General features: G+C 49.8%; 1 protein-coding gene across 1 annotated transcript; it reads right to left on the reverse strand.

Annotated features, from left to right (window-relative positions):
* Window positions 1–1164: 1164 nt before the first annotated feature.
* On the reverse strand, window positions 1165–13137 carry LAG3 (lymphocyte activating 3). Its single transcript, XM_056848424.1, has 8 exons — window positions 13047–13137; window positions 12192–12351; window positions 11090–11316; window positions 9474–9731; window positions 8213–8506; window positions 6961–7239; window positions 3356–3474; window positions 1165–1275 (listed from the first exon to the last, which is right to left on the reverse strand). The coding sequence occupies exons 1-8, from the start codon at window positions 13135–13137 to the stop codon at window positions 1165–1167; spliced, it is 1539 nt and encodes a 512-aa protein (XP_056704402.1).
* Window positions 13138–13493: the final 356 nt, after the last annotated feature.

Consider the following 13493-nt stretch of genomic DNA (forward strand, 5'->3'; position numbering starts at 1 on the left):
GGCGATTCAGTGGACCAAGAAGGGGGCAACTATGCTTAGCCATGACTCCACAAACCAGCCATTGAGTCAGACAATGGCCTTTTATGCATGGCTGTTTCCCTTGCCATCACGCCTCCAACGACTTCAGGTCTTTGTTTGGATTATGCATGCCGTTTCCAGCCTTCAGGGGTAGCCTCCCTCTCCCCCTGCGTTTCCCCGCGTTTTGCCCGTGTTTTCAAATTCGAGATAAAACATGTCCCTGAAAATGAGGGCAAAACACGGGGAAACGCAGGGGGGGAGCGAGGTGACCTCTGACGGTCGTAAACGGCATGCATAATCAACACAAAGACCCAAAGTCGTTGAAGGGGTGACGGCGAGTGAAACAGCCATGCATAAAAGACCAATGTTTGAGACTCCTTAAAAGGTAGAGAAAAGTGGAGTATAAAAACCAGCTCTTCTTCTTCTTCTTCTTCTCACCCTTGTCTCATCTGTAAGTGTTCAGCAACAAAGCCGACGGGAAACAAAGCTAGAAAGGAACAGATTTTCCATCCATCAAACCTTTATTTATTTCTTAAATCTGTCCAGCAGCAGCCACAGAATCACTCAGAAGCCAAAGGTACAGTATCCGATTTTTCTTTACAGCTTTGAAAGAAGAAGAATAACAATGCATCATCATAATAAATGAATGAAACGTGCTGAAAAGCAACGAAAGGTTTTTTAAAGGTATTTCCATTGACACAGCATGATTGTAAAAACGCATTAGGCAAGCGGAAAGAGTGAAAACAGAGTTAGACAGAACGTTTCTAGAGCCAAGACACTTCCGAATCCTCCAGTCATTGATTGTTTTTCCTGCATCCCTTCTCTAAAGCTCATACTGCCCACGACAAGCAAAAAAAACCCTTTTCTCATAACATTTCCCTTGTTTTATTTAAAACTGTCACCTCAGGTTCAACCTCCCACAGCAGACCAGCGTAAAAACCAGAAGGCATCTCAGAGTTCTTCCGCACCCGTTTTCCACCTCCAGATCAGACCCCGCAGTCTGCTTTGGGTTTCATAGGAGAAGATATAGTTTGAGAACCTCCCGGTTCTCAAATCCTCATGACACCCCTCCAAGTCTGTGCTTCACAGGGCCTTTGGACTCCCCTTCACAGTTGTCATGGACATGACCTTCACTCTTTGTGGTCATCACGGTTCCATCTGCAGGACCTTCTCTTCGTGGACAGCGTCCTTGACCTCTTTTCCCGGAAGGGCAGCTGCTACCAGTCTATCCAGTGCTGGGAAGTTCAGCGAGGGTGTCTAAAAGAAAACATAGGGAGGGATTGGAATGATGTTGCCCCAGAAGGTTGGACCAGAACCAACAGGTCGAAATTAAATCAAAAGATTTTCCGTCTAGACATTAGGAAGAACTTTCTGTTAGAACGGTTCCTCGGTGGGACAGGCTTCCTCGGGAGGTGGTGAGCTCTCCTTCCCTAGAGGTTTTGAAGAAGAGGCTAGATGTCCATCTGTCAGCAGTGCTGATTCTGTGAACTTAGGCAGATCATGAGAAGGAGGGCATCTTGGCCATCTTTTGGGCATGGAGTAGGGGGGTTCACTGGGGAGTGTGGGGGGAGGTAGTGGTGAATTTCCTGCATTGTGCAGGGGGTGGACTAGATGACCCTGGTGATCCCTAACTCTATGATTCTATGATTCCCTCTCTGTTCTGTGCTCATCAGCAAGCGGAAGGACCCTTTGGCCATTGATGCATGGCTGTTTCCTCGCAGTGGCTCTGCCAACCACTTTGGGGCTTTGCTTTGATTATGCTTGCATTTTCCAACCGCCAGAGGTCGCCTTGCTCTCCCTGCGTGTTTCCCTGCATCTTTCTGGATGCTGGTTAAACACAAATCCAGAAGACGTGGGCAAAACGCGCCGCAACACACGGGGAGAGTGAGGCGACTTCTGACGGTCGGAAAAGGCAAGCATCATCGAAGCAAAGCCCCGAAGCAGTCGGCGGGGTGACTGCGAGGAAACAGCCATGCATAAATGGTCTTTGGGGGCAAAGAGAATTACAAGGCAAACCCAGTGGTTCAGATGAAGCCATCTCCATTACCATAAGTCAGAAACAGAGTCATGGCCCATTTATGCTTGGTAATTAGCCGCGCGGTCCAGGCTGAAGCGCCCCGCATATTTTTTTGAGTATTTCAAGGTGAACCATCGTTCAGGAAGTGACTGCGAAGCCGGCGCATACCTGCTTCGCATGACTTAAGAGCCCCTTTAGCGGGACCTTTTGCGTTTGCTCCGCCGCGAAGAATCCCCTCAAGGAAACATGCAAAATCACAGCTGCGCGTTAGCTATGCAACCGGCGATTGCTAATGGCTATGCAAACAAGGAGCCCACGAGTGTGTGTGTGTGAGGGGGGAGGATTTCTCCTTTTGCATCGGGACCGTGAATAGTCATTTTAAAAGTCGCATTTAAAAGAAGAGCTTTGAGCAAGCTTCAGAATTGACCCTGCGTTTCAGGGTTTAATGACTTCAGGATCAATTTGACATTTGGGAGATTATTTGTTCCGGACTTGGTTTGCAAGGTTTGCGTCTCTGCAGTAGGGCTGTCGTTAGGGTTGCGGGGTCCCCTCTGGCTACTAGCAGGGGATGGGGAAGGGTAGGGTTGCCAGATCCAGGTTGGGGAACTCCTGGAGACGTGGGGACGGTGCCCGGGGAGGGAGCACAGGAAAGATGTGATGCCACAGATGCGACGCCCACCAAAGCTGCCCCTTCCTCTAGGGGGACTGATCTCTGTAGTCTGCAGATCAGTTGTAACTCCGGGAGAAATCCAGGCCCCACCTGGATAGGGTTGCCAGTGCCAGGTTGGGGAAATTATGGAGATTTGCGGGTGGAGCCTGGGGAAGACAGGGACCTCAGCGGTGTGCAATGCCAGAGAATTCACCCTCCGAAGCATCCATTTTCTCCAGGAGAACACATGAACACATGAAGCTGCCTTCTACTGGATCAGACCCTCGGTCCATCAAAGTCAGTATTGTCTGCTCAGACCGGTAGCAGCTCTCCAGGGTCTCAGGCAGAGGTCTTTCACATCACCTCCCGGCCCAGTCCCTTTAACTGGAGATGCTAGGGACTGAACCTGGGGCCTTCCGCATGCCAAGCAGATGCTCTACCGCTGAGCCACAGCCCCTCCCCTGATCTCTGTAGCCTGGAGATGAGCTGTAATTCCAGGGGATCCCCAGGTCCCACCTGGAGGCTGGCAACCCTAGTTGGGAAACCCCTGCTTTAATCCGTTTGGGTGTTGTGCAATCAGCCAACACTGTCTGTAAAAATTCACAATCCAAGCAACGGCCCGAAGTTGTCGGTGGGGGCTGGAGAAGAAACGAGGCGGCCCGGGAGCTTACCCTTCGTGTCAAGAGGGTCAGAACTGCTATGGCGACCACCAGGACCAAGAGGAAGGTCACCAGTCCAGACGTTATCTGCCCTGGCACCAAGTTTTGCTGTGGACTAGCAACTTGGGCACCTGCAAAATAAGGGTGCAGTTACATCGCCTGTGGTGGGACAAGCAGATCAAGAAGGGATAAAGCCTGGCTGTCGTGGGAGGGGAGGGGCGTGGCTCAGTGGAAGAGCATCTGCTTGGCATGCAGAAGGTACCACGTTCAGTCCCTGGCATCTCAAGTTAAAGGGGCTAGGCAAAGAGGTGATGTGAAGGACCTCTGCCTGAGGCCCTGGAGAGCCGCTGCTGAACTGAGCAGACAATACTGACTCTGATCAACCGAGAGTCATGGGTCTGTGAAGAATTAGCCCTCCCACAAGCTTGTTTTACTGAGTGGGGAGAAGAAAGCTCCACAGACAACTGGGTGTCCCTCTAGCTTGGCTCCCCTTTCTTGACTCCTCTAAACCTGTCTCTCTGAAGAGCCGCTGCCAGAAGGTTGTCAACTAGGGTTGACAACCTCCAGGGGGTAGCACGAAGGCTCATAAATCAACAGTCCATAATAGGAAAATTGTGCGTCCTAGACTGTAAGATGCGCACCCAGTTTCTCCCGGTGCGCACCTTACAGTCTAGGACTAATAGACGCACAAGTAGTTTTTCAGGAGGCATCCTACAGCATGCAGTAAATGTGAAATTGACATGCATTAGGAGCCAATAAACTTTGAATGAGCTGACGAAGCATAGCGAAACGTGCTACAGCTGGCTACACGTTCTCCTCTTCAAGTTGTATTATTTTGCCTTGGGGCTCTCCCCTGGACCTTTCTGCACCCTAGAAGGAACTGGACCTTAGGGCACCAATTGGAACCTTCATGGTTGTAAGCATACGGGTTGCCAATCTCCTGGACTGGTCATGGCAACCCCGGCAGGTGTGTGCAGCAGCCTCTCCAGACCAAGCGGCAAGCCTGTGCCGCCATGGAAAGGACTCCTCTTCATCCTGCGAAACCGGCAGTCAAAGAGCAGCAGCCAAAGTAGTCCCTCCAGCAAACCAGAGGGCATCTATGTTCCTGTGTATCCTGCTCCAGTGAAAGCCATATTGCAGGGAATACGTCCAGGCATGGAGCCTGCACCAACACCCCCCCTCTTGCAACATCGGACTAGTTCAGCAAAGCCATTCAGCAGACATTGAGATAACAATGACTCGCTCTTCAGCAACAATCTCCAGACATTAGCAGCAATCGCACCTTTTGTTTCAAGCCATTAAGCCAATCAGCGAGACTCCTGACTTCTCCTGGGGTTGCACAAGCCATTGGAATCAGAATAGATTTCCAAATTGTCCCCACCCAGGTAGCAGACCATTAAGGTCTTTTGTCACCCTTTTGTCACCTGGGAATCTAGCAGGGTTAATCCAATCATCCCGCCCCCAGAGAAACAGTATAACTGGGGTAGCCCACACCCATAACCTGACCTTAGGGCTTCCCATTTCATGCAGCCTGTCACTCTGCCGGAGTGAGCAGCCATGCTAGAGTACGCAGGGGGCTACCCCTGCCCTCTATTTATTCCCCATGCCCCCCCCCCCCATTTATTCATCTTGATCCTATGGAACTCTGGACTACAGGAAGGTATCGTATATTCCCGTAAAAATATTCCTACCTGCCTTACGGCAAATGTCTCTGTACTCCTCTCTCTTATTTCTTAGATTTCTATGTATGTGTGTATGCAACACTGATTTGAAAGAAAACTACATAAACTCTATTTAATTTGGAATCCATTGTCTGTCTTTATTCAAGGTCTCATTAAACGGATTCTGGTATAGCTGAGTGCATCCCACTTTATAAATACATAGTTACCGATTGCTTAAGCTAATTTCCCCATATCATAGAGCAATTCGGCTAACATGGTCAAGAATGGGTGCAGACGCGGTTGTTGTCTATGACTTGGACCTTCTCACGTCGTTGCTGAATTGCAGTTCTTTTCCCTTGTATGTTTCATGTTGTTAGGTTGTCTTAGGTAGTTAGGGGATTTTTGCTATTGTGTTTAATTGTGTATAGGCAACAGCATGAAGTAATGCTGTAATTGCCTAGCAATAAAAGATCTAGTGTACATTTTCCTATTATGGATTGTTGATTTATGAGCCTTTGTGCTGCCTCTTCTATGAAGTATCCTTAATACTGGCACAGGTTGTATATTTAAGATTGTTTAAACCTCCAGGGGGTGGCTTGAGATCTCTCGCTATTACAACTGATTTCCAGGCGACAGAGGTCAGTTCCCCTGGAGAAAATGGTTGGCTTGAAAGGTGGACTCTATGGCGTCATACCCCATTGAAGCCCTTCCCCTCTCCAAACCCCACCCCTCCTCAGTCCATCCCCCAAAATCTCCAGGTATTTCCCAACCTGGAGCTGGCAACCCTATTGCCAACTTCCAGGTGGGACCTGGAGATCTCCCAAAATTACAACTGGTCTCCAGACGACAGACATCAGTTCCTCTGGAGAAAAATGGCCGCTTTGGAAGGTGGACTTTATGGCATTATATCCTGGGGAGGTTCCTCCCCACCCCAAACCCTACACTTACCAGTCTTCACCCCCAAAATCTCCAGGAATTTCCTAATCTGGAGTTGGCAACCCTGCCCCCCTACTCCAATGGTGGCCAAGGGGGCTGGCATCCCTAGGTGGGGGGGTGGGGTGGAGGCTGTGGATTGGGGCTTAGACCACAGCAGCTGAGTTGCAAGACTGGGGAGTCACGCCCAGGGGAAGAGACAGCAGGAGAAGCATTGGCAGCATGGGCGGTGGCAGTTAAAGAGGCAGCATGGGTGGTGGCAGTTAAAGATATTTGGGGAGCAAAAGACTGTTATCGATGCCCCCCCCCCCAAGGACTTGGCCATACAGCCACAGAGTATGGGCCCGCTGTTTCTCTATCACAAGGGCTATAGGTACACAGAGACAGTCAAAATCAGAGGAGAAGAAGAAGAAGAAGACAACAACAACAACAACAACAACAGGAGGAGGAGGAAGAAGAAGAAGAAGAAAAGAAGAACAAAAACAAGAACAAGAAGCATTAGTTTTTATATGCCGACTTTCTCTACCACTTAAGGCAGAATCAAACCAGCTTACAATTACTTTCCCTTCCCCTCCCCACAACAGACACCCTGTGAGGTGGGGGGGGCTGAGAGAGCTCTAAGAGAGCTGTGACTAGCCCAAGGTCACCTAGCTGGTTTCATGCGGAGGAATGGGGAAACAAATCCAGTTCACCAGATTAACGTCCGCCGCTCATGTGGAGGAGTGGGGAATCAAACCCGGTTCTCCAGATCAGAGTCCGCCGCTCCAAACCCCCGTTCTTAACCACTACAGCACGCTGGCTCTCAACAATCCCTTTCCATTGCCTGATTGAATCATGCCCTGAAACCAGAATTGAGCAGTTGCAGTTATGTGGGTGGTCAAGCAGCCCCATTCTCACTTTTACTCAGAAACAAGTTCCGTCGAGGTCCGCAGGACTTACTCCTGTGGGTAAGACTACCGCCTACACATGGTCAGACCCCGACGCTGGCATCGAGCTCTGAATAAAGAAAGCGGGAAAGAGTACCTGCAATTTCCAGGTGATACTGCACAGAGCCCAGCCTCCCTTCTGGGCTGTGGATGCTGCATTCCCAGGTCCCGGCGTCCTCAGCTGACACCTTGGAGAACTCCCGGATCCAGCCCATGGTCGAGCGCTCAGAACTCCTGGAGACAGCCTTGGAACTATTTGCAGGCTCTGACCCCAACAACTTCCATTGAAAATGCACCTTTCCTGGGGGTTGGCTTGGACTGCAGGTGAGCAGCAAGCGAGATCCTTCCAGGATGGGCCCCTCGATGCTTGGGATGACTGGGGGGGGGGGAGGAAAAATGCATCCATTACCCAAGACAGTAATTTCCTTTCAAACTCACATCTATCACCTGCGTATAACATTTCTTGTTAAAAGTGAGTCCATCGCTGACTTCCACGCATTGATTCCCGGCATCTGATACTAAGCTGGTGTATCATTTGCCATTTAAGGAATTAATAGATTCATTAACCAACGAAGAAGAAGAAGAAAAAGAAGGAGGAGGAAGAGGAGGAGGAGGAGGAGGAGAAGAGCTGGTTTTAATATGCCAACTTTCTCTCCCACTTAAGTAAGAATCAAACAGGTTTACAATCACCTTCCCTTCCCCTCCCCACAACAGACACCCTGTGAGGTAGGTGGGGCTGAGAGAGCTGTGACTAGCCCAAGGTCACCCAGCTGGCTTCGTGTGTAGGAGTGGGGAAACAAATCCAGTTTGCCAGATTAGCCTCCGCCGCTCATGTGGAGGAGTGGGGAATCAAACCCAGTTCTCCAGATCAGACTCCACCGCTCCAAACCACCGCTCTTATCCACTACACCACGCTGGCACCATGCAAGGAATAAGCCCCGTTAAAAGAAGGAAGAAGAGTTGGTTTTTATATGCCGACTTTCTCCACCACTTAAGGAAGAATCAGACCAGCTGACAATCTCCTTCCCTTCCTCTCCCCACAACAGACACCTTGTGAGGTAGATGAGGCTGAGAGAGTTCGGAGACAACTGTGACTAGCCCAAGATCACCCAGCAGGCTTCACGTGGGGGAGTGGGGACTCAAACCTGGCTCTCCAGATTAGAGTCCATTGCTCTTAACCACTACACCATGGTGGCTCTCGAGAGCCTCCTGTATCTAACAGGAGAATTGTGGGCAGTGTGATCTCCTCTTGAGAACCCTAATTGATAGCCGCAAAGGGCAAGGGGGTTCCCTAAACTCTATGCAAAAAAAACCAAAACCCTTCCCATCCTACCAGATGTCCGCCTCACCTGTCATTACTATCAGAGTGACAGTCTTAGAGATGGTTGTGCCATTGATGGAGACCGCACAGAGATACTGGCCAGCACTATCAGGCCCCACAGCAGGGAGATATAAGGTAATATTCCTATTGTTTTCTTGATGCTGGTTGGACTTGGCCTTCTGGTCATCCCCGGCCACGTGGCTCCAACAGACGGCTACCTGTGAGTTGACGTAGTCCAAGGGATTGAAATTCAATATGCAGGGCAGGTGAACGTCGGATCCTGCTGCGGCATAGACTACAGGATGGGCTGGCACAGGAAATCCTGCACAGGGAACATAAGAACATAGGACAAGCCCTGCTGGATCAGACCAAGGCCCATCAAGTCCAGCTGTCTGTTCACACAGTGGCCAACCAGGGGCCTCTAGGAAGCCCACAAGCAAGACGACTGTAGCAGCAGCATCCTGCCTGTGTTCCACAGCACCTAATATCATAGGCCTGCTCCTCTGATCCTGGAGAGAATAGGCATGCATCACGACTAGTATTCATTTTGTCTAGTAGCCATGGATAGCCCTCTCCTCCATGAACATGTCCACTCCCCTCTTCAAGCCTTCCAAGTTGGCAGCCCTCACCATATCCTGGGGCATGGAAGAAATACTTCCTTTTATCTGTTTTGAATCTTTCACTCTCCAGCTTCAGCAGATGACCCGGTGTTCTGGTATTATGAGAGAGGGAGAAAAGCTTCTCCCTGTCCACTTTCTACAAACCATGCATAATTTTATGGACCTCTGTCATATCTCCCAACCACCGTCTAAGCTAAACAGCACTAAGTGTTTTAACTGCTCCTCATAGGGCCTGGATGGCCCAGGCTAGCCTGATCTTGTCAGATCTCAGAAGCTAAGCAGGGTCAGCCCTGGTTAGTATTTGGATGGGAGACCACCAAGTAATACCAGGGTTGCTGTGCAGAGGAAGGCACTGGCAAACCAGCTCTGTTAGTCTCTTGCCATGAAAACCCCCCCAAAAAGGGGTCGCCATAAGTTGGCTGGGACTTGACGGCACTTTACACACACACACACACATAGGGCCTAGTCCCTTTAACTGGAGATGCTGGGGATCAAAACTGGGACCTTCTGCTTGCCGAACAGATGCTCTACCACTGAGCCATGGCCCCTCCTCATGATATCTGTTTGCTCATCCAGAGAAGATGGAATTGAGAGAAAAGTGGACTCTCATTGCTCCAAATGAAACAATCCACAGTTTGGAAGAAGCTGAGGTGGAGGCTGATCTCTTACCTAAGACTTGAAGGTGGTGTGTGACAGAAACTCTTTCACCACCTGCATAGGTCAGCTCACAGACCCAGGGTCCGGAGTCGCTGCCCATTGATCTGGAGATGAACAGAGTTTGGTCCACAGGCTGGAAACGACCAGATGTGGTGATAAGCTGACTGTCATGGAACCACTGGATCTTTTTGGGCTTTTCCGGAAGCGTGGAGTTACAGGTTAGCTTAACAGGCTCAGACTCAACCACTGGACCAGGAGGGTTTGCAGTTGCTGTGGGGGTAAAAAGAGAATTAAACGTAAGACTCAAGGATTGCCAGCCTCGAGGTAGGACCTGGAGTTCTCATCGGAGGGGGCCCGTTAGGATAAAGAGGTGAAAATCTGGTTTTTTTGGTGTTAAAATTCACAAGCGAGAGGAGTGCAGCCTGAATTGAGAATTCGGGGGTCTTTTATGGTTCCGATTGGCTCTAGCCTAAGGGCTGAGCTATAGAACTATTAAGCCAAAAAAGTAAAAAGGGCCTTTTAACATAAAGAGTGACAGAGTTTTAAAGTCCCTGGGGAGGATTTAATTTTTAGTATTTGTCAGGGAGAGTTTCAAATTGTAAATTTGGCTACAGGTTTATTCAACAGTTTGTGCTTGGTATGTACCATGTGTATTGGTAGTTGGTTGTATATTGATCTTATTTCTTTTGTTTATTCCCTGTACCTGTTTTTGTGCTGGCTGTGGACCGTAATAAAGTTTTAACTAAGGATTCAAGGATCCAGCTGCCCAAATGTAGGCTGTGAATAGATTCTGGCGAGCCTGGCAAACCCATACAGCTGGAGGTTTGGGCGCTGCAAGCCCCCGAGGAAATTTTGAAATCTGACCTGCCTGATTATGCGCCTGTGACGCTGGAGTCCCCGACTTGGTGGATCATATCCTGTTGGACTGCTCATTCCACAGCGGATCTCACCATTTAATGTTTAGCCGCCTGCCAGATTCTCGAAGTACAAGACCAAGAAGGAATCTAACTCGCTTCCTCCTAGCCGACCAGGACAGGAATCTCACTGCTTCAGTAGCCTCCTTTTTAGCTACAGCCCTCAATCTCCAAAGATCATTAGATTCAAGAGAGCTCAAACACGCCACAAACTTTTAACTCCAATTGATAAACCATCTTTTTAAATGAATAATAATAATGATTTTATCCTATTCTTTTACGCTGTGTTTTACTATTTTAAGATGCCAATAAAGGTATTGTATTGTATTGTATTGTATTGTATTGTATTGTATTGTATTGTATTGAAATTTGACCGATTACAGGGACATTTTGAGGCCGTGTGAAATGGGTATTAGGGCATATTCTAAGGTCTGTATTAAGTACTTCAGCCCATTGGCTTATGATTCTATCATTAAAATAGCCTTATTTTAATAACAAACTCTTTAAAAAACTCCGTCGATTTTGTTGAAAAATTAACTTATTAAAAAGCAAGAGTTGTTCAGGGGGCCCCTCCGGGATTAGGGGCCCTGAAGCTTAAGCTTCATTAGTTCCATAGTAGATCGGCCGCTCTCTCCAGGTAGCTCCCCTGAGGGCCTCGATTCAACAGAACGCTGTGCTTTTTATAAGCCCCTTCCGAGCATCGAACCCACTTACCTGACACCACTTCAAGTTTCAGTGCACAACAGTGCACCTGGCTGCCGTATTCCACCCGTGCCCAATATCTCCCTGCATCGTCGCGTGATGTGGGCCGGATCTGCAGCGAGAAATTCCCGCGGAGGAAGTCCGTGTCCTGCACCGACGCTCGGGGCATCATGGAACGGGCCCGCGTCTTGAGGCCGCTGGGCGCCACTTCGAGCACCATGTGGTGCACCTGGGGGGACCTGGAGGCGACGAGAGAGAGGCCATTGATGTATGGCTGTTTCCTCGCAGTCACCCCGCCGACTTCTAGCAAGCTGGAACGTGTCCAGAGGAGGGCAACAAAGATGTTGCCCCAGAAGGTCGGACCAGAACTATCGGGTTGAAATTAAATCAAAAGAGTTTCCGTCTAGACATTAGGAATAACTTTCTAACAGTTAGAGCGGTTCCTCAGTGGAACAGGCTTCCCCGGGAAGTGGTGAGCTTCCCCGGAGGTTTTTAAGCAGAGGCTAGATGGCCACCTGTCAGCAATGCTGATTCGATGACCTTAGGCAGATGATGAGAGGAAGGGCATCTTGGCCATCTTCTGGGCATGGAGTCGGGGTCATTGGAGGTGTGTGTGGGGGTAGTTTGGAATTTCCTGCATTATGCAGGGGGTTGGACTAGATGACCCTGGTGGTCCCTTCCAATTCTATGATTCTTTGGGGCTTTTCCTAGATTATGCATTTTCCCGCCATCAGAGGTTGCTTCGCTCTCCTCTGGCATTTCCGCACTTTTTGCCCGCGTTTACTGGATTCGTGTTTAGCCAGCGTCCAGAAAACCCGGTTGAAACACATGGAAATGTGCAGGGAGAGCGAAGTGACCTCTGATAGTCGGGAAATGCATGCATAATCAAGGCAAAGCCCCGAAGTAGTCGGCGGGGTGACCACGAGGAAACAGCCATGCATAAATGGCAAGAGCTTGTGTTAGTCCTGGCATAAACTAGGAAAGGGGCTGGAAGAGAGGTTGACAAGAGCGTGGTCAATGGGATGGGGGAAATGGATGGGAAGCAGAATAAATGAGCTAGAAGGAGAAGAACAACAAAGACCCATCTGAGGTCAGAACGGGTCCCTCCTCTTACCTGCTCCCCCGCCGCTTCCATCGAACCGACAGCCTCTTGTACACCTCTCCTAAGTTGCTCTCCAGCGTCTGAGGGTTCAGGTGACAGGGAAGGATGGCGGGGCCCCCTTCCTCAGCCCAGACCCTCTGCTCTTCTCCCGCTTCATAGGAAACATTTCTAGCTGCAACGAGAACATAGACCCAAACAAAGAAAGGATCAAAATGAGCAAGAGTCCGGTAGCACCTTAAAGACTAACAAAATTTCTGGCAGGGTGTGAGCTTTCGTGAGCCACCGCTCACTTCTTCAGATACTGCTAGAATGCGATCCCATCTATCCTTAAGTAGGGAAGAGTGAACTCGATGCAAATAAATGACATGAGCAGGAGTGACTGGATTCGGTGTGATATGCAGAGGATTAGGTGTGATGTTAGCAACTGGATGTCCTGGAAGGTTAAAAGGTGAAAAGAAAGGGCAAGGTGAGTGGAAAGGGGACTCACAATCTAACCTCACAGGGTTGTTGTGAGGTTAAATGGGGGATGGGGTTTGGAAGGAAGCGCCTTTGGCTTGAAAGCATGGAATGGAACTGGAGAAGAGCCTCGAGTGATCTGAGAAGGTTCAGAATTTAGGTGGGGCCTGGAGATCTCCTGGGCTTACAGCTAACCTCCAGGCTACACAGTTCCCCTAGAGAAAATGTCTGTTTTAGAGGGGGAACACGATGGCATCCTAAGCGCTCCTTCCCCAAACTTTGCCTTCCCCATCCCCAGAATCTCCAGGTGTGTCCCAGGCAACCCTGGTTCAGATGCCAACCAAAGCAGAAGCCTACCTGCGTCCCCCCCCCCCCTAGTATTCGTGGCCAGACACCACCCCTGTTCCTTACCGTCGGTCGTCAGGAGCTTGAAGGCAACAGACCAGGAAAGGAGGACCAGACCCGCGAGGGTGGCATCAAAGGACCCACGACCCGAAGGCATCGCCCCCCTCTGCAGAGAAGGTTCAAAAGGGCCCCGGGGACTGTCAAAAGGCAGGGAAGCGGAGGAGGATCTCTGATCAAAGGCCTTGCGTGGTCACCCCTTTTATGGAAGGTGGGCTGCTGGCTTCCTGACAGGTACGTCACAGCCGAGAAGTCGGCGCTGACTGACACGTGCGCAACGCTGCGAGCCGTTCTGGAGAGTGGAAACTGTCTCATTCTGTCCACGGGCGAACCGTTGTTTTTCTTTGTGCTTCTGCTAACAGTGGAAAAATGTCTATAGAAACTCACCTCTCCGGAAGGCCCCCTCGGTGGTTTGCTTTTATCTTGTCTTTTTGTCCCCTTTTATGGCAATGTCAT

Source organism: Euleptes europaea, chromosome 4 (assembly GCF_029931775.1).
Source record: "Euleptes europaea isolate rEulEur1 chromosome 4, rEulEur1.hap1, whole genome shotgun sequence".
NCBI classification, from domain to species: Eukaryota; Metazoa; Chordata; class Lepidosauria; order Squamata; family Sphaerodactylidae; genus Euleptes; species Euleptes europaea.